General features: G+C 35.6%; 1 protein-coding gene across 1 annotated transcript; it reads right to left on the bottom strand.

The window, feature by feature from the left end:
- Positions 1-207: 207 nt before the first annotated feature.
- On the bottom strand, positions 208-6,362 carry LOC134531072 (uncharacterized). Its single transcript, XM_063366600.1, has 2 exons — positions 4,901-6,362; positions 208-4,814 (listed from the first exon to the last, which is right to left on the bottom strand). Exon 2 carries the CDS (start codon positions 4,199-4,201, stop codon positions 2,264-2,266), a length of 1,938 nt encoding a protein of 645 aa, XP_063222670.1. The 5' UTR covers positions 4,202-4,814; positions 4,901-6,362; the 3' UTR covers positions 208-2,263.
- Positions 6,363-20,744: the final 14,382 nt, after the last annotated feature.

Below are 20,744 nucleotides of genomic sequence, written 5' to 3'. Positions count from 1 at the left end.
AGCTGCCCAAATAAAGGACGGTTCTTTCCATGAAACGGCCAGGGGGGTTTGGGTTGGGGGGGGAGGGAAATTGGCCAAAAATTGCCCAAATTCTCTGGAACTACCCTTCCGTAAGTACGACCGTTTTTTCGGGAACCGTGAGGGGTCGTTCCAGCGGGATTCTACTGTATTGTGTAATTTGTTAAATTCCGAGGTTTGTTACAGAAAATTTGAAATGGTAATTTAATTAGTAAATATTTTATCTGTCACATAAATTCTAAAATGTTTTTGATTTAGGGCCTATTTACGCAGAAAATTGATGCAAATCTACACTTATCTATGGTGGCGGAGAAGCAACACTGTATAACTGTATTTCACACACACACACACATATATATTATATATAGGGGAGAGTGGGGGAATGAGGCCCAGTGGGGAATGAGGCCCAGTGGGTAATTGGGCCCGCGTCTTTGTAAGAGAAACTAATGACAATTTTCCGCTTCGTCTAGTGCTGCCACCTAGTGACTAGTGTTTATTCTGTAGTGGAAAGATGGCTGCCAAGCTGTACGTACGCGCCTGTTTGTGATGATTTTTGTAAATCGTGCATATTTTTTCTAGTTGAAGTCCTTCTTCTCTTAGAAGGCAAGTCTCATTTTACTGAGCGAAATGTTTCAGTTTTTATTTGGTTACTATCTATTTTCTTTTAAGGACAGGCACGTGTGAAAGAAAAACCGACTTTCTTAGCAGGTAGGTAACTATTGCTGTCTAGGTTAAACATGACATGGCGTCGAGGGGTTATGGGGCTCAGTTGTGGTTCCCATTACCCAAGTGAGCCCCATTTCCCCACCTGAAATTAAATACGAAACCTTTACAACTTATTTAATTTTAAGAAAATTATATTATGCTAAGTTTTACAAATATTTTAATAGATATATAATTCACATTTCATAGGTACATCATTTATATATAAGATAAAACTGCTTACAGAAGTTGTTTGTGGTAAAACACCTAATTATATACTAACAAAGTTCAACTTATAGATGTTTAGTGTGATAAAAAATGTTAAGAAGTGTCTCCTGTGAAAAAACTCAAAATAGCAAATATGCATTTTTCGCGAAGTAGACTTCAGATGAATAAGCATATTTGGTTAATTTTCTTTGCATAAAATATGAAGTTTTGTTGCTGGTACTGATAGCTTCTGTGTGTCTAGGGTCATTCCATGTCAAATTAACACACCCATTTTACCTCACCATCTCAGGTTTTGATGAAATTTTGCACAGATGTTACCTTCATACAGACTAACAAATATATAAAATTTTAGAATGACATATACATCCGTTTTGAAAATATTGCTTTGTAAATTTTCGAAAAAACGCTCAAAATCGCACTACAGGCATATTTTAAAATTACCATAACTCTTCTCCAAATTAAGTTAGAAAGGTGAGACAGGTGTCATTTTGCAGCATTTGGCATGGCCTTTCATGTGATATGTGACACAATAATGTCTAGAAAAAAAATTATTTTCTAAATAATTTTTAAAACTTAAAATTAAAATTTTGGAATATGTGCATTTTTAATTTTTTTGTACAAATATAAAATTGTCTACAAAGTTTCAAAGTGGAGAGTTAATGGGTTCATAGTAAAATTAATTGAAAACAAAGGCCCTTTTTGTCAAATCTCAGATTAAATGTTGGCAGCAAAGGAAAGCATAACAGAATACAGTAAAATACACTAAAAAAAATCAGATAATTATATTCTGTACACTGAAAGTATCTTAAACTGAACAATTTTTAAATTAAATTTTACAGGGAATTTAATTTAAAATGAGAAATACTTTATGCTGAAGTACAATATATCTATTGCTCCAGGGAGTAATAGTATAAGTCAAAAACTTCTATTTTTCAGGAGAGAGGTTTAAAGATTTTAAATTAGTGACAATATCAAATTTCCATTATTTTAAATAAACCAAATGGCTACATATGCTTAGTAAATGATTTATTAGCATTTTACAACAACAATATTTCTTTCTTTATTGCTAAAGATTAAATAAATGACATGTACTGTTAGGGCCCATCATTTACATGACTTATACTGGTGAGAACACTGCAGGTTTAAAGACATGTACTCTTAAGACCATTAATTACATGACTTATACTGGTGAGAATATTGCAGGTTTTCTTAAATTAGATGACACTTTTTTGCTAAGAAAATGATTAATTGACAACATTCGTATACTTATTACAAAAACCTTTGGAAGGTAAAGCTCCGGAAAGTGCAAAAATATTCATTCATTGAATTCCTCTATATCAGGAAGTACATCTCTTGCATCCACAGTAGTTTTCAAGTTTAAATAAAAGCTGTGAAAAACTGTGTCTATCAATGGCAACAGCTCCAAGAGATCCTTCTTTTTCTCTTTGGAAATGGCAAGTGTGGAGTTATAACATTTCTTTGGATGTAACAGCTCATCTGGACTGCGGTTCCGTCGTTTTAAACAAATTTCTCTGAAAGGTGCGTCTTCATCAAGTGTGTTCTTAAATTGAATCACTCGTCGTTCTTGAGTGTATCTGAGCCATCTCATCTCAGTCCACTTGAAGGGTTCTCCTGAACTATCCTTCTTTCTAAGAAAGAGACTAGTTTTGTACAGCTCAGCAAAATTGAGGAAGTCCTGATGATTAAGTTCTACAACTTCAAATTTGTTTTTCCTTCCAACAGTTCTGACAAGCTGGTACCAGTCATGGGGGTGTGACACAGTGAAGCGCAGTTTTTTCTTCTGCTTTTCTATAAGTGCATGGTCTGTGTCACATTCCATATGACTATGCCCACTCACCATAAATTTATGGTCCACCAACTGAAGATTACATTTCTGTTGCATCAAATACAGAAACATTGCTGCTACATGCGAGTTACGGTTCTGGCCGCCACATGTATCTGAATATAAAATAATGTGCGTTACATCTTCAGGTAACTCAGAAAGCTCTCTCAATACACATGTGGCAACTTGATTTGCTCCACGAGCACCTTCGCCTTCATGCCACATATAACAACGAACAGATGGTTTACTAGTTTCGTGCATAGTTAAATTATACGTCCAGAGCTGTCTTTTGTAAAAAGACACAGACGACTGAACAAAAGGTGTGGGCAAACATTGTTGTAAGTCGAACGTAAAACACCTTTTGCTAGGATCATCTTTAGCAGTTTTCTTGTCGAGATCTTTCTGTAGGTATGCTTTATCAGCTTCTGCATGATGCACAGATATTTCCTGTTTTATATCTTCTTCTTCTGCACCACTCGCTAGCTTCACTTTCATTTGTAATGTGTCACACCTATGACAAGTGTCTACTTTTGGTGCTTTAAAGGCTAGTCCCAAGGACTTAAACTCCCTAGTATATACAGTACGCCCCACAGGATTAGAAGTTGATTCTTTGTAAAATGAGAACATAGTATTCAAATCCAGAAAAGAAGGAAGATACTTCTTGTTGTTTGTTCTTCGCGTGTAATGAGATTCGTAAGAAGGGAATGATTGTATATGCCTTCGAACCTCATCCAGTCGTTCATCAGAAATTGCATTACCAGGTGATGTTTTTCCCCTGTTGTCCTGCTGTGTGATACCAGATGTAGAGGTACTTCTGTTGGTGATTGCAAGAGTTACAAACATTTGTGTCTCATCTAATGTGTTCATAAAACATCCCCTACAAACTTTTTCTCTTTTCCCATTTATCTTAAAATGAAACGTATGTGTAACCATTCTAAATTTCTCTTTATCAGGATTGTAAGCTCTTTTTCTTGATGTTTTGGTTTCCATAGTATCAACAAGGCTGGCAACATATGCTACTCTCCTGTCTCTACTACCAAGAGACCAATATTCTTTAAAAATACTTTCTCTTATGTCTTCAGGAAGTCTCTTTCTACATTCTGCTCGACAGTCTCTAAGAGGTTTCATTACTCTAGCTTTGACAACTTTACCGCTTAAAGTTGTGTATGACACCCCTCTGTTACGGTTTACACACTTTTCTCTTTTTCTTGCTCTTGAAAACCTACATTTTTTCACTTCAGCTTCAATTGTTTGTGTATTGTCTTCTTTTTCTCCGAGACCAGCCTTCCTCTGGCGAGGAACATTAACGGAAACATCATCTTCACTTGAGCTTTTCTCTTCTATCGGTTCATAATCTGGATCAATTTCTCCATTATCAATATTTACTTCTGCAATGTCTTCAGTAACCATTGGATGGAGCACTGTCAAACTTCCATCTCCATTATTACCTATAAGTAAAACAATTATTTTAGCTACAAGCACACAATAATGCCAATGACTTTTAAACGAATGATTAGTTTTGTATCAACTCTCTTACCTGCCCATGTGTTCCGCGTATTTTCAAGGCCTCTGTCCTCATCAACAACATCATAGGAAAATTCACTCTGTTCATAATGTGGTTCATTTTCTTTATTTCTGTTATTTGCATCTGCAATGTCTTCAATAACCATTGGTTGGAGCACTGTCAAACTTCCATCTTCATTATTACCTACACATAAAAATAATGACGTAAGTATAACCACACAATAAAGCCAAAGACTACAATATAATAATAGTTTTACATCTACGCTTACATGCCAACTCATACTATGTAACTTACTTGCAAGGCCTGTGTCCTCAACAACAACTTCAAATAAAACTTCATCAAGTTCCCAATTGTATGATGAGGTGTTTGGTAGCTGTGTGCCATCAACATTAACGAGTTGTTCTTCAGTCACATTAGAAATTTCTTCATCCATACCATTCGAAATTGTGTTCCTAGTATCTTGAACAAAGACATGATCGTCCTCGTTTGTTTTTCTTTCTGCAATAAATAAACAAATAAAATATGGGCACTATCATAACATGAGAATAACTGCACTATAAAAGCAACATAACTTTTGTCCTTACCTGACCAGTATTCCGCGATATTCACAGTTCCTTTCTCATCTATATCGTCCCTAACCTCAATTCGGTCGTTTGTTACAACAGGTATGTCTTTCACATTTTCAATCACATCTGAAATAAAATAAAAGACAAAAGTAATAATGCAAAAGATTTTACTGCAGTTACAGACATAAATGGAGTACCACACTAAATTTAATTAGCACTTACCTGCATTTAAACTGGAGGTATTCTCTTTAGCTATTTTCGTTTTTACAAGTTCAACAAGTTTTTTTCCTCTGCTATACATTATTTCTCCTACACACTATACATTATAATGTAAAAATCAGAGGAATAGTGAAAAATAACGCAGAATCTTCTACTATTGTTATAACTTTATAAGTTAAATTCTAACCACAACCAACAGCTGGGAGAAGTTGTTCCCAATAGTATAAGTCAGTAAACAAGCAACAGTACCAACATAATTTTGACTTGGGTGTAACAGTATAAGTTGACTTGTACTCTTACACCCAACATAATTTTGACTTGGGTGTAACAGTATAAGTTGACTTGTACTCTTACACCCAACATAATGAACTTTATTTCTCTTGGACTGTTAGGTTCAAATCGTTATTACACTGGAAACAAAGTACAGTAGAGACTTATACTCTTAGACACACATAGTCGGCTACTTAAAAAATACTAATATCCGAAAAAAAAAAAATTCAATATTTTGACTTATACTCTTACTCCCTGGAGCCAAAGATATGCAAGATTCCCCTGCACAATAATTTAAAATGAGAAATAAATTGAAGAAAGGAAACTCAGATTTTTGATTGCCATTTTCAATTACAGTACTTGAAAAATTCCTCATTGGTTTTTAAAGTGTCATTTTCAGATAGCACATAAATTCTTCCAGTTGGTGTCACAGGATTTACTGTACATAACACATGTGAGAGGAATCCATAATACATCTGGTTTCCCTGGATAAGAAAAGGGTGGAGAAATGTTACTTTCACTTCATTAATTTCTTCGTTTTTCTCCATAACATAAGCTAGCCATCAGTTCTTGTCATATACAACTTCAGTATAGCTCTTTACGTCTCCTATTTGCGGTTTGTCTAGTGATCTTGTAACAGTTACTTGTGATGAATGTGTAGCACAGTAATTTTTGATGTGCTTGAGTCAACAGGTATAAAAGCATGATATTGCTGAGTTCCTTGGATGGTAATTGCCTGATTGAAATGATCCTTTAAAAATATTTCTGACTATGTAATCTCTTGTGTAGTGAAAATTAAATTAATACCAGAAATATTTTCTACTGCCCATTCATAAAGCTGGAAAGAGGTCAAGATCTGGTTTGCAAGCTAGCTTTAGCTGCTAATCTCTTAACCGTACCTCCAACTCCATCGCAAGGCTCTTTACCGTGAGCTGTGGCTGAAAAATGCCATTCAGCTGATATGTTGAAGTCTTGCTTGTGAAAACACAAATTGATGAAATTTTTCTTATTTTTATATTGGGCAGCAGACCCATCTGAAAAGTAAAAAAACTTATGAGGAACATTTTTAAATTTTGTAATCAAAAAAGCAACCAAATTTCTTTCAAATGTGTAAACAGCAACTGTATTGTGCTCTAGGCAGTCAGAAATTAAAACGTAGTTCAAATGTTCAATTCTTTTTTCTCCTTTATAATATCGATGGTGTTAAGGTAAAATGCTGTAACCCACATTTGACAAACTTTTCAGGAGAACAAAAAAACAGTTATCTTTGAATTAAAGGAACTTTAGTGGATCTTTTGGGTTGGAGATTAAACATTTTATTATGTTGACTCAATTGGTGCATGTTTTGCATATAAAAAATGTGTAAAAGGTTTTTGAATTAATTAAAAAACAAAAAAATAGAGGGTTACTGCATTTCACCTCTAGGTGAGATGAGGGTTAACACAGACATCATGATACAAACCTCATTTTTTAATGTAACATAAAGACAATTAAAGAATACTCCCATGTATTTGTTGTGATAATATAACAAAGAAGTTTTATAAAACAAATGGCATTGCAATAGTATAAACTTCAGAACAATTATCACTATTTAAACGACCAATGTGTCCACTGTCCGGTTATAGTTGCGTCATTTAACCACTAGTGTTCACATCGTCTTCTTCATCAGTCTCATTTAGACAGTCTGGAACATCATTTCTCTTGGGAAGTGATTTGTACTCGTGATGGTACCTACTTGGTATTACCCCTTTTGAACACAAATTATTAAGGTCCTTATACTTGGCCATAGAAATAGGCACTCGAGCAGGGTACATTAATTTAGGCATTGACGAGTCATTTACTCGACCTCTTTTTTCGTGCATTGTCAGATGCACTGGCTTCTGTTCATCAAAGGATGTATAGACATCAACAATGTTGTTCCCTTTGTACAATCTCACCTTAGTAACTTCTCTAATCATTATTCGACTTCCCTCCAAACTTTTGGTTTTAGAGTCTGGTAATACTGCTTCTTGATACTCCTTCCAATTTCTAAATTCTCTGTGAGAAAGTACTACAACATTGTACGGCCGAGGTGTAATTCTACTGTTTGTTATTACTGTAGGCCATTCCGATGGGGCCCAAATAGTTTTCTTTCTGTTGCAAGTTTCAATACATGCATGTACAGAGTCCACTGGCATGTATGTATGTCCTGGAATAAGATAGCAGATGCTTAAAGACACAATACTTGTAGATGTTTTCAAAAATTTGAATAACATAGCCCATATTTGCCTGTTTTTGTTTTGGCCAGGACAGCTGTCACAATACAGGGACACTTCTTTAACAATTCCTCTGTCATCTACAGTAGACAAGTACTGAAATATTACAGAACAAATTTCATTTGCTCCCTCTTCCCGTCACTTTCTCCCCACAAGTAACAGTAGCCTTCTCTTGTACTGCTTTCGTAGAAGGTTAGATTATACACTGCATACTTCCTACTGTAATACAGAAGCATATTTTTTTCCCCGTGTGGTGTGTTTAACACCTTCTGTAAATCGAATGACACACACACAAACGATTGGTCTTCTCGTGCACGTGTTTGATCAGATGCGAATGCTTTTTTTGCTAGATCTTTGTCACTCAAAAGCCTAGCCATAACTGAGTCACTTACTCCATTTTCTACATTCTTGTTCTTCTCACACATTACACATTTGTCTTTTTTTGGGCAGTGTATTCCTATGTTAAAATCTGTACGCCAAATGTCCTTGAAAACATGTTCTTTTACAGGAGTAATATTATGATCCTTAGCATAAGTACTGTATAATCTGTACACATTGGTCGTGTTCTTAAACTCCACAGGAAGATAAAGTCTGTTGGTGCTCTGCCGACAATAATGGGACGGCACAGCTGGAAGTGATTTTATAAATTGTTCTACTATCTCTCTTCTCTCCTGTGGTGTCTTGTTTGGTGGTGCTTTCTTGCCCCTTCCATCTAGTTTTGGTGTATGTATGTGAGTTTTATTATCAAAAGTATACTGAATCATTCTCTGGCTTATGTCTAGAGTACTCAAGATGAACTGTTGGCACACTTTGCTTCTTCCTTCTCCTTTTGGCAGGGAATACGTGAGTGTTCTGGTACGTCTACTTTGCTCTTCTTTTGTGTAGACACGTTGTTTTCCATCTTCTTTTACGCAGGCGAGTATGAAACTTATTTGAGCATAGCTGTCTAATGACCTGAACATGTTAAAAAGATGCTGCCGTTCACCTTCAAACTTTGCACTACATTTATTTTGGCATTTACCGTGTGCGCATGGGTCCATTTTGAAGGCATTTCTTTTCTTGTTTTACTAATGTACGATTCTCCCTTTACCTTCTTAAGTTTTTGTACTACTGCATTTGGTGGATTTTTATGTTTGCGTGTCCCTCTGTTACCAACAACGTTTTCTAACTCAGTTTCTATTCCTTCTTTACTAAATTTGTTTGCATCCTGCATAATTTGTACACTGTGACTAGAAGTGGCACCTAGTAGGTTTGTAGAATCAATTTTATTGTTTATATCTTCTGTAATAACCAACATTTGTTGCTTATTTAGTTTAAGTGTTTGTATTGACCTACATTCAACTGTCTCGACAACTTCTTTTGAGCAACCACTTTCATTTTCAATTAAATGAATGCAGTTCTGTTGAGTTTCAAGATGAGTTTCCACATCTACTTTTTTGCACTGCAGTAGGCTATTGCTATGACTCTTAGTAACATCAGTATTCGTTTTACCTTCAAAAATAGTTACATCTGGATTATAAGTCACATTTTCACTTTCACGCACACTATTTTCTACATTTCCAGGGTTTAGAACAATTTGATCACGCACTTCAATAACCTCTTCATTATTACGATGCATGATTATACGATTCGCATCAGTACTCGACGAATCTTCGTTTTGATGCACAAGCAAATTGTTATCATACTTACTTCCAGATATCTGTTTCGCTAATTCTAGAATCTTTAATGTTCTAACCGACATTCTCAATAACTAGACAAATTTCCAAACATTAATACAGTAAACTCTCGCCAGTCCGTGGCCCGAGAATCCGAAGTTCTCAGAAATCCGGGGTATTTCCGAAGTGACATGATCGTTACTGTTTAGATGTATGTATCACTATTCTCAGTGGATGATAAGAGCGACGCTCACTGATATTTATAGCGCGGTAAAAGGCTCTGAACTGGCGCGCAGTCATCTCGTTCCCGTCAGATAACTGTGAAATTTGAGCGGTGACCGTAACATTATATGGCGGGAAAATAAAGATAAAGGTGTAATGCCTTTTCCTCTGGTGCTTTCAAGAAATTTTTTAACGGTTTTTTACACCTAAAACTTCAAAACCATGCCTTTTAGCCATTTTAACTCCTCTTAATCCGATATAAAAAAAACCAGTTGGGCATTAGCAAATTCTTAAATGCTTTTCGTAAACAGACTCCAGTCGGATATTTAGAGTAGGTTGGAAATCGCGTAGGTTTTCCTGAAGCTCTGGGCACCGTGTGTCAGTGTGTGAAACATGTTGCCAGTGACAAGTTTCCTAGCTGTGCGCGGCACACGACTGTAGTTGTCATGCGTCACACGCCGGGAATGCTGGCCGGAGGGAAGGTGAGTATAGTTCATTTGCGGTAAAAATAAATACTCTAACCGCCCTGCTAAATTTTTCCATTAAAGAAATTTTGAAGTTTCAGAGATTTTCCAGCAGAAATAATGTTCTGTAACTAACAAACAAATTGTATCAAAAAATTAACGGTAAATGGCTGCCGTGGGGGGGCCTTAAAAAAATGTTCATTTTACCGGGAATGGACTATACAACCTGGCTTTCGTCGCATGCAGTGTGGAGTAGGGGAGGAAGGATGTTGACAGTTTCACACGCAGAAAATGGCTAGAGGGCTGGAGAGAGGGAGAGAGATGGTTTGTTGTCTGGGAGGGAGAGGTAAGCCGTATGACGTCATGCATCCGCTGCCTTTGCAGCCGCCAGCCTGTCTAGACGAGATTCTCGCACTCCCACTTACGTCGCACAAGCTACTGCTGCCGTGTTTTTAAACGGACTGTCCAATTTTTTTTCTCTTCTTATACGAACATTAGTAAGTGCACTATAAACCAACACAAAATATATGCTGCATGTTAAATAATAGCTTTGTATAAGCTTTTATTGTGAGTTTTACCATTTTTTCCCCGATTATTTTTGTTTTGTGCCAAAATTTCAGATTTTTTGATGGTTCTAGTGTACAATTAACTAATGATTTTTTTTTATTTCTCCCGTTTCTCTTTAGTTTAACTGGACTGGCCGTGTGTCTGTGAGGGAGTGGCCTTGAGTCTCTTGCCAGCTACGTATCGCTTCTCTCTCCCGCCCCTCCTAAATTCACTTCCCCTTATCAAGGGGCTTCCCGTTTCAGCGCACGCCACATTGCTACGCCTAGCTCTTTCACATCAAAGTACGACTTCGGGTGCCATTAATTTAATTTAAGATGACTTTAAATTACTTTTTACACAATTTACTACGAACTTGAACAAATGGGTGTGTTAAATTTAATCAGGCCAGGCTGTAAATTTTCAGGAAAAAAAATTTCTCGGGTGCTTCATTTACTATGAATGGACTATACTGGTATTGCTTACGTACCATTCTGTTAACTTCTCAAGTGTCTTGTTTATTATGACGTCCTGTGGTAGTATTACATGTTCATTGACTACCATCTTATCTTTTAGAATTTTTTTTTGTATTTTAATGAAAATTTTTCAAAAATCCGAAGTTTTCAAAAATCCGAAGGTCATAAATCCCCGACACCCACGGATTTGCGAGAGTTTACTGTAATCAATAACAATCAACTGCTGTCCATAGATTAAAGCATAAGAAAACAATGCTCACAACTAAGAGGAAACAGTTGACTTTACTCACACTGTGAACACTATGGCTCCATGGAAGTAAAAGTAATTGTAATATGAAGTCTGATAACTTTACCTACAATACATAATGCCGTAACCATCGCAACAAATATTTGTGTAATATAACTCGTGGAAGTAAAATGATGTAACCCACAAGCATGAGGCTTACATCATTTTACCACACTGAAAATACACTTAGTGAGGGTTACCCCAAATTATAAAAGTGTATATCTACCATGTTATTCATTGTAGGGTTACAGCATTTTACCTACCTATAAAACCATAGTAAATAAGTGTTTCCATCATAATATCTCATTTTCGCCCAATTTGAGGGTTACAACGTTTTACCTTAACACCATCGATATATCACAAACGGGTGAACTGTGGCATGTCCCTTAGTCCAGAGGTAAGTCTGGGCTTCATCTTGTACAACCATACTGTAGTTTTCTGAAAAGTCAAGTGTGATGGCAAATTCAGATTCTTTTAAATTTTCCTCTAAGTGATTCATGAAAGAGGTCTGTTGTTTTGCAATAAAGTCGTGGCGGACTAAGAGTGACAGCTTGTCACAGAGTAAATCTATGAAATCTGCTGATGATTTTTGCAGTGTCTGTAAATTGCAACGGTCAACTGAAATCCACTGCCGAAATGTGATCTTTCGTATCAGGTGCTCTTCAAATGACTTCTTGAGGACAGTCCGTATTGCTGCAGTACCAGGACAATATGTAAAATGTCCAATATTGCAATCTATTGTTGGTGGATTGCATACCATTTTTGGAAGGCAATGTTTGTAAGTTTTGAATTCTCCATTTGTTAAATCACATAATCTTGCATTTTGAATCATCAATTTGACATTTTGATGGATTGTACATACACACACTGCATGTGTCCCACTAGAACCCGCTAAAATACAATGCATTGGACAAAGCTCCTCAAATTTTGAAAAACTTTGAAAAAAAAAAAAAAGTAAAAATTTTAATATTTGGATATTTCTCCTTGAATAAAGTGTATCCCTCTTTCAGATTACACAAAATAAGTCTTTTTGATATTTTTTATTTATTTTTATTAGGTTCAGTGACTGTTACGCAGTCTTTAACACCAGGCATCGCTCTACTGACTTCATCATTTTCATAAAATAAATGGACAGCTTCAACTACATCTTCTGAGAGGTGTTTGCCTGGTTTGGGGTTAGGACTTTCTAACATTCCTTTTTCAGCCAAGAGTTTTTTTTATTGTCGTACCATGTAGTTTGGCGCATCAAACTTTCGCATTATTTTTCTAACTCCCCAATTTGGTGGTAAACAGGTTAATATAATTAACTTCTTGCTCCTACTACTAGAACTCAAGAAATTGGCTTTGAAGTTTTGCTAAACTGATTCCTCTAAATCTTCACCATCATCCTCAGAGAAATTATCTGGCAACTCAAAAAGTTCCTTTTTGATTGTGGAGTCAATTGTTTTAATTTTTCTGGTTGCATAACTTTTTGATTTGAAATTTTTCCTATTAATAGGAGATTCTCCTAGCCTTTGTAGTGAAATATTTAATCAACCTGTCACCAATGAGGATGCAGAAAAACTGGGATCTTTATCAGAATCTGAACTTGATTCGTTATCCTGGTGAGTAGAAGAAGAAGAATCAGCAGCAGCAGTTTGTAATGTTGTAATTTCTATTCTACAGCTATCACAAATTTTTGCTCCCTTTGGCAATCCAGAAAACAAACTGCACATCCAACTATTAACATTCCTAAATTTTCTTTTTTCCTTAATGTTGTGATTGCTTTTTTTTAATGGATTAAAACACTGTAACTTCTAAAATGATTCACTTAGGTCCATTTCTTACCGTAAACTGCCCACCTTTTCATTGGGTTTCAATCACTATCATGATGAACACATTACCTTTTTAAAAATAAATATCAACATTCTCAATTCAGAATGCATAAACTCCACTGATAATATAAATCAAATGTTGTGATTGCTTGTTTTTAATGGATTAAAACACTGTAACTTCAAAAATGATTCACTGAGGGCCATTTCTTACCGTAAACTGCCCACCTTTTCATAGGGTTTCAATCATTACCATGATGAACACATTACCTTTTTAAAAATAAATATCAACATTCTCAATTCAGAATGCATAAACTACACTAATAATATACATCAAATGGTTACTTTTTATATAGGCGTAGCACTGATACTTGTATTAACAACTTTGATACTACATCAGAACAATACAGACTCCTAGCATAAACTAACTAAAACCACTACTGTACAGTACTCTGAAAGAGTGAGGGGGGAATCCCAGGGCAAAGCAAGGGTATCACAGAGCTAGGGGAATCCCAAAGTAAGGGAAATCCCAAAGCAAATTAAGGGGAATCCCCAGTAGCTGGATGCTTGTCTGAATTAATCTTTGAAAACCTGTATCAGAGACAAGCAAAGTGTAGCACTAGAATTAATTACAATTGTGTTATTAGTGATTTTTAATCAATTTTATGTGTTTATAATTTCAACATAACTTATTATAATTATAAAAATTGTTAAATATCATAATTGGGTAAATTATAAATATGGTTACAATTACCAATTAATTTTACTATGAACCCATTAACTCTCCGCTTTAAAACTTTGTAGACAATTTAAAATTTGTACAAAAAATTTTATAGAATTTTTTGAAAAAAATTAATAATGCACTTATCCAAAATTATAAATTTAAATTTTAAACATTACTTTTTTTCTAGACATTATTGTGTTACATATCACATGAAAGGACATACCAAATGCTGCAAAATTACACCTGTCTCACCTTTCTAACTTAATTTTGAGAAGAGTTATGGTAATTTTAAAATATGCCTGTCATGCATTTTTGAGTGTTTTTTTCGAAAATTTACAAAGCAATATTTTCAAAACAGATGGATGTATCATTCTAAAATTTTATATATTTTTTAGTCTGTATGGAGGTAACATCTGTGCGAAATTTCATCAAAACTGAGATGGTGAGGTAAAACTTTTATTAAAAGTGTTGATTTGACATGGAATGACCCTCTATCTAAAATGCCTACGTTTATTCCTTTGTCTACAAAATTCTACAAACAATACTAGGGAATCTATTTCATTTATTTCAGATGTTACGTATTTTTAAAAGGAAAACAAATAAAGCTGCCTGGTCCGCAGAACACTATAGGCTGCCATGTCTGCAGTTGCTGGAGGGAGAGGGGTGAGATAAATCTTCCAGAGCTTACGGAATTCCCTACACTACTCTGAGAAAACGCATCAAATCAGGTAGCAACACGGAAGCTTCTCTAGGGCGGAAAGCAGTATTTTCTGAAGAACAAGAGAAGAAAATTGCAGACCACATTTTGTTTTTATCAAAGGTCTTTTACGGGCTAACGCCTTTAGAGATACGCCGCATGGCATTTGAATTTGCTGAAAAGAATGAAATTGCACATAATTTTAATGTAAACAGTCGTTTGACAGGTAAGGACTGGTTGTATAATTTTTTGAAAAGAAACCGCAGACTCAGTCTTCGAAAACCAGAAGCAACCAGTATAAATAGAATTACTGCCGTCAACAAGGAGGAGGTTGGTCGCTTTTATGAAAATATGGAAGTATTGTCACTAAATTCATGATTGAACTAAATAAGTTATTTAATTTTGATGAAACTGGTCTCTCCACCATGCACCATCCAAGTAATGTGTTTGCAGAAAGAGGCCAACAACAGGTTGGTGCAGCCACAAGCTGGGAAAGGGGCAAAAATGCCACAGTTGGGTGTTGTTTCAGTGCATCAGGAATATATATTCCACCAATATTCATTATTCCTAGACAGAGAATGACTCCCCTTCTCCAAAAAGATGGCCCTCTAGGTGCTATTTATGTTTGTTCAAAATGAGGATGGATGACTGAAGAGGTGTTCCTAATATGCTTAGAACATTTCAAAAAATTCACAAGTTGTAGTGTAGAAAATCCCGTGGTATTGGTACTTGATAATCACTGTAGCCACATATCACTGGCTGCTTACCAGTTCTGCAGAAGCAATGGCATACATATGGTCTCTATACCTAAACATACATCTCACAAAATCCAACAATTAGATGTAACATTTTATGGACCTTTGAAAACAGCATTCCATCGAGAATGTGGTCTTTACATGAAGTCACATATTCATGAGAATAAAACACCATATCAATTGGCTTTGTTGTTTAATAAGGCCTATAGTCGTGTTGCTACGATTGAGAAAGCAACTAAGGGTTTTGAAATAACTGGCATCTTCCCATTTAACCCTAATGTTTTCTCAAATGAGGATTTTGCTGCAGCCTGTTATCAAAATCAAGACTTTGAATCAACACATAGAACATCTAGGCCTAATGAAGACGAAAATACCCAGCCTGATGCTAACAGATAAAAAGAGGAAGTATAAAATCAAAATACTTCCTCTCAGATGACAATCGTAGTTCCAATTGAAGAGATTTCTCCAATTCCTGGCCCATCAATAAAGAAATACAAAATTGCTAGAAACAAAAAACATTCCGAAGTGCTTACGGGAACACCGTTAAAAAATGTCTATAAAGAAAAAGAACAGAAGAGAAGACAAAAAATGCCTATTGTTAAACATCCTGCTGCAAAGCTAATAAAAAATTAAAAATAGAAAGAAGGGTTGTGGAAAAAAAGTCAGATATTTGAAGAGTTATCAACAGAAGAGGAAGACTACAATGAAGAAGAACTTTGTGATGATGAAGACGAAGGAACACTGAATGTGAGCAACGACGATAATACCTGTGCTGTTTGTGAGGAGTTTCGACAGAACCAAGAACTATGGTATAGATGTACGATGTGTGGTGCTTGGGCACAATCTGAATGCAGTGGTTTAGACTCTCCAGAAAATTAGGTACATGTATGATTTTTGCAAGAAATGATTCGCAACCTTAGATTGGTGTGAGTGTTTCAATTCTCATGAAAAATCTAAAAAGGAAGAAAATAAAGCATGTAAACAATAATAGTTAATTATTTTATGCAACTTGTTATTTTGTAAAACTTAAATGTAATGCATGTTTCACTCTCTACATTTGTTTATACTGTGAGCCCCATTGCCCCTCATGGTTGGGTAATGGGGCTCAGTGCAGTATGCTGCATTTTACATTAGTTTGAAAAACTGGAATACTTAACATGAATATTTAATATGTCTACTGCACAGTTGACATATGACTTATTACTCACATGAAAAAACAATAGAAGAAAGATCTATAATTTTCAAATTTAAGAGCAATTTATCTTAGGTGGGCCCCATTCACGCACTCTCCCCTACAACTATATATATCCGATCGAATTATTTTAAATTTATAACATTTGTGTAATTAATTTTAACAATAAAACATGCAAAATTTTCAATGCATTGAAACTTATACTTTATAAATTTACAATTTTTATAGTTGTCAAGTTTTAAACTGTTGATATAGTTGCCCTTAAGAAGCTGCATTGCAACAACAATACATTGAAAATAAATACCATTTTCAATATAAATAAAAAAATATGCGAAAACCAATGTTAAAACCGCTTATGCCATAGTTAGAACTTATATTTATGACATTGACGCTGACAGAAGGTGAGAAAATGTTGAAGACATTCGCAGAAGTTAAAAATGTGTATATATATATGTATATATATTTATGCATATATATGTATATATATTATGGTGTTAAATTACTTTATGGTTATAATCTAAAATAACTTATTCACCTCCTACAAACAACACAAGACAATACCAACTAATATGTTCTCTGATAAACAGATCGGAGTTCATGTGTAGTATGAGTGTGAAGCAAGATAAAGGGGTAGAGAAAGTGTTTATTTTACAGGCTGTGTGGCGCGCAGCTATGAGCAATGGTCTGACGGCATCTTGTCGTGAAAATCAAGAGGTTGCAACAGTTGTGAAGATGATAATGGCAGTTACTCACCTACCGGCGGAAAGAGGGCTGCCGTACGATGACATAATTCCTCCTGTAAGTATACAAGATGGTATTACGGCCATCGAAACGTACGCAGAAGAGAAAGGCATTGGCCAGCGAATGCAGCCTCTTTTGACTTACATCAATAGATATTGGTTAAGGATTGCCACACCCCACACTTTCAGTGTTTTCAACTTGCCGAGGCGGACTAATAATTCACTGGAGTCAATCCACTCGAAAATATTGGGAGTAATGGGACCTCATATAAATATATGGCGTTTTATGGTGTTTCTGTATGAATTTTGGACTTCTTTCCATCTGGAATACCGTGCAGTACTTGCTGGAAATGATATTAGAAAGAATCACCGCGGAGCAAGAAACACCCAGACAATTCGGCGATGCATGGGTAAGTTGTTGACGCGGGAGTACACCACATTAGAATTGCCATACCTTAGGCCCGATTCACACCTGAGAGGCGACAGGCGGAGGCGCGGCGCAGGCGAGGTGCAGACGTGACGACGCACGGGCTGGTTGGATTCACATACAAGGGGCGTGGGAGAGGCGGAAATGTGGTGGTCTACATCTGTAGGCATTTGCTCATGTGCTAGTCACTCGAAATGCGGCGACCTGACGACGATGAAAGTGATGAATACGTTCTTGACCTTGTTTTTTTGGCTAATATGAATAGCCAGAGAAAGTATTGGGTTCACCCTTTATGGATAAATAATAGGAAGAATGGAATGTTTAATGTAATGAGGGAGCTGGAAATATGTCCAGGAAGATTTCAGAACTTTTATAGGATGTCTTATGATTGTTTTTATAAAGTGTTGGTCTTGATAAAAGATAGGTTAATAAAAAAGGCTACAAGATGGAGAGAACATATTTGTCGAGAGGAGAGGCTACTAATAACACTGAGGTAAGTACGTCCTCTGAAACTGCATACATAATATACAGTTTATGTTCGGTAATCCGTATTAAGTGCCGCAGAATTTATTCGGATTACTGTAAAGTTAGGATTAGCAAGCTTTATATATATATATATATATATATATATATATATATATATATATATATATATATATATATATATATATATATATATATATATATATACACACACATATACCTATGTTTAAAATAAATGAATGCAAGTAGACAACAAATTGTAAAACAGTTTAGTACATACAACACAAAATGAAACATCGTAAATGTTTGGTAATTATTCATTTTACATTAACCGTTAACATAAGTCCAAAAATCGAAATGTTGCTCAAACATGTATGTAGAAGGTAACTAATTACAAAGTCCAAATAAATAATAATGTATGATTTGTATGTTACATATTGTTCATGTGGATATAATCGGTCATATTAAAGCGGTTTTCTTCAGAGTTCTGGTCACGGTTCTGTACATAGTCAATATTCCTTGGGAACTGCAGGGTACCTGGGATGCGATTTGTGCTGGCAGTGTTTGCTTGGAATACATATATGACTCTTATTTTGAATTTCCGCTTTTGTGCCTTGCCCATTGGTTTCATATCTGGCAAAAGGCTGTGCAGGAATGCCATGTCTGGATAAATTGGTTCGCATTAGCTGGGCAGTTTGCCTTTCCATCATAAGTTTTTCTTTTGTTTCAAAGTATTTACAAGTCCGTTCATTCACATCTGATAGAGTTCTGGCTGCTTTTCTCTTCCTACAACTCTCACCTGGAGTCAAGTGGTGGTTGGCTCGTGATGGTTGGTTTGGAATAGAAGGTGGACGATGCTCTACTGTTTTGGATGCAGCACTTCCATGTTGCAAAGACCCGTCTTCTGAGTTACCAGTGAGCTTACCAGTGATTGACAAAAAATATGTAATCTCAGATTGACGAGAGGACGAAAATCTGTAGAGTGTGCTTTTGGCATGTTGACTTCAAAGTTTCAAGTGTTAAACACCCTCATTTGTTGTGACCCAGGTAGAGTTGATAATCTTATCCAAGCCATGTGCGTGTTGCACAATGCCATACGAGATTGAGATGGAGTATTTTCAAGACCTCAGTATCTACGAGAACGTTATTGTCGGCAATCCCATTGACAATCTGACGCCAGCAACTGGAAATGCTAACAATATGAGGGATTACCTCAGCAATTACTTCAAAGAACATTCCCCAATTCCAAATCAGACCAGATATTGCTAAGAATATGTAGGATAGTGCACAGTTATTCGAAAAATGATTGTTTTAAAGCCATTTTACTCCGCGTTTATACAACAGTAGAGTGAATATTGTAATAAAAAAAATATATATTCATATAACCACCTAATGGTTTTAAGGATTTCATTTTCAATGTATAAGTGTAAACTGTATGTGTAGATTATTGTAAAGGGCCTGTTTTAAAAATATTTATATGCTTACCCGTTTCCCATTTTTTTCTTCTTTTTTGGACAAATGACATGGAATATAAAAAAGCATGTGAGTAATGTAATTATTTCATCGTTGAAATATGTGTAACCAGTGCCTGTTTTATTACCTGATGTATGTAAATATGTTTTTAATGTATTACTAAATATTTCATTAATCATTCTCAAACTAAAGTGTGTTCATCAATTCAAGACACTCTGTATCTATTGTTGTGTCCAAAACATATCCTAGAACCAAATGACTTCAGTTTAGCTGATTTCATTTTTATTACAATAATTGTGTTGTAGTTACTTTACAGTGCGCTTATTATTTTACAATCCGTTTGTGTTTGTTTCTTTCAGTAGTTCTTTTCGTTGAACAATGGGTAAAGAAAAAAGTAACACCAGTGGTTCATCTGGATGTAAGTCCCAGAGCTATGACAAACAAACTTTGCTTTCTTGGATGTGTTTCATATCTTTTTAATTTATCAGAGAATTAGGATACCATTATCACGAAATAAAGGCACCTATCACGGATTTAGGAATCCATGCTCTGTTAATTTAAAATATATATATATATTCTGTTCAAATGAGGTTATATAAATATTTCGGTATACTGCCTGTCGAATAAACTTTATATAAAAAAAAATGTTATACCTAAATAGTCTCCCCAGAAATTCAGTAAATTCATTAGAAATAACTTATCACGGAATAAGGCAACCTTACCCTACATCACACATGTTGTCACACGTTTTCTTAAATGCATGTATAAAAATAGAAAATTAGGCACAAGATACAAGAGAGTATAAATAAATACATGCGTTCATTATAAAATTGTTTTGAAACTTGTATTTCGTTTAGGTTCTCTCCAATCTTTCCCCATTCCTGATCTTGACAGGCTTGATTACTGTAGTCAGAACGAGTGTTATCATAGACACGGGAACTTCTCCACCAACTCACAAAATGCAATGTTATATTCTGGGTCGTCACGCATTATCACAATTTTAACACAGAAAAACTAATACCAAAATAAAATCAACGTGGGATATTCGAGAGGCGTTGGACAGGCACGCTTCTCCAAGCTGATGCAAGCGGTGCAGTAGAGGCGCGTCGGGAGTGGGAGGGCGCGTGCCCCCGCCTCGTCGCCTGTGTGTAGATTGAGTCATTTGTTTAC

This window comes from Bacillus rossius, chromosome 3 (assembly GCF_032445375.1).
Source record: "Bacillus rossius redtenbacheri isolate Brsri chromosome 3, Brsri_v3, whole genome shotgun sequence".
NCBI classification, from domain to species: Eukaryota; Metazoa; Arthropoda; class Insecta; order Phasmatodea; family Bacillidae; genus Bacillus; species Bacillus rossius.
Note: the sequence above shows the minus strand (reverse complement) of the source record. Positions and strands in the feature narration are given on the sequence as shown.

Excerpts from the sequence above, each read along its gene's own strand:
- LOC134531072 (XM_063366600.1), bottom strand. The coding sequence starts at position 4,201 with ATGGTTACTGAAGACATTGCAGAAGTAAATATTGATAATGGAGAAATT.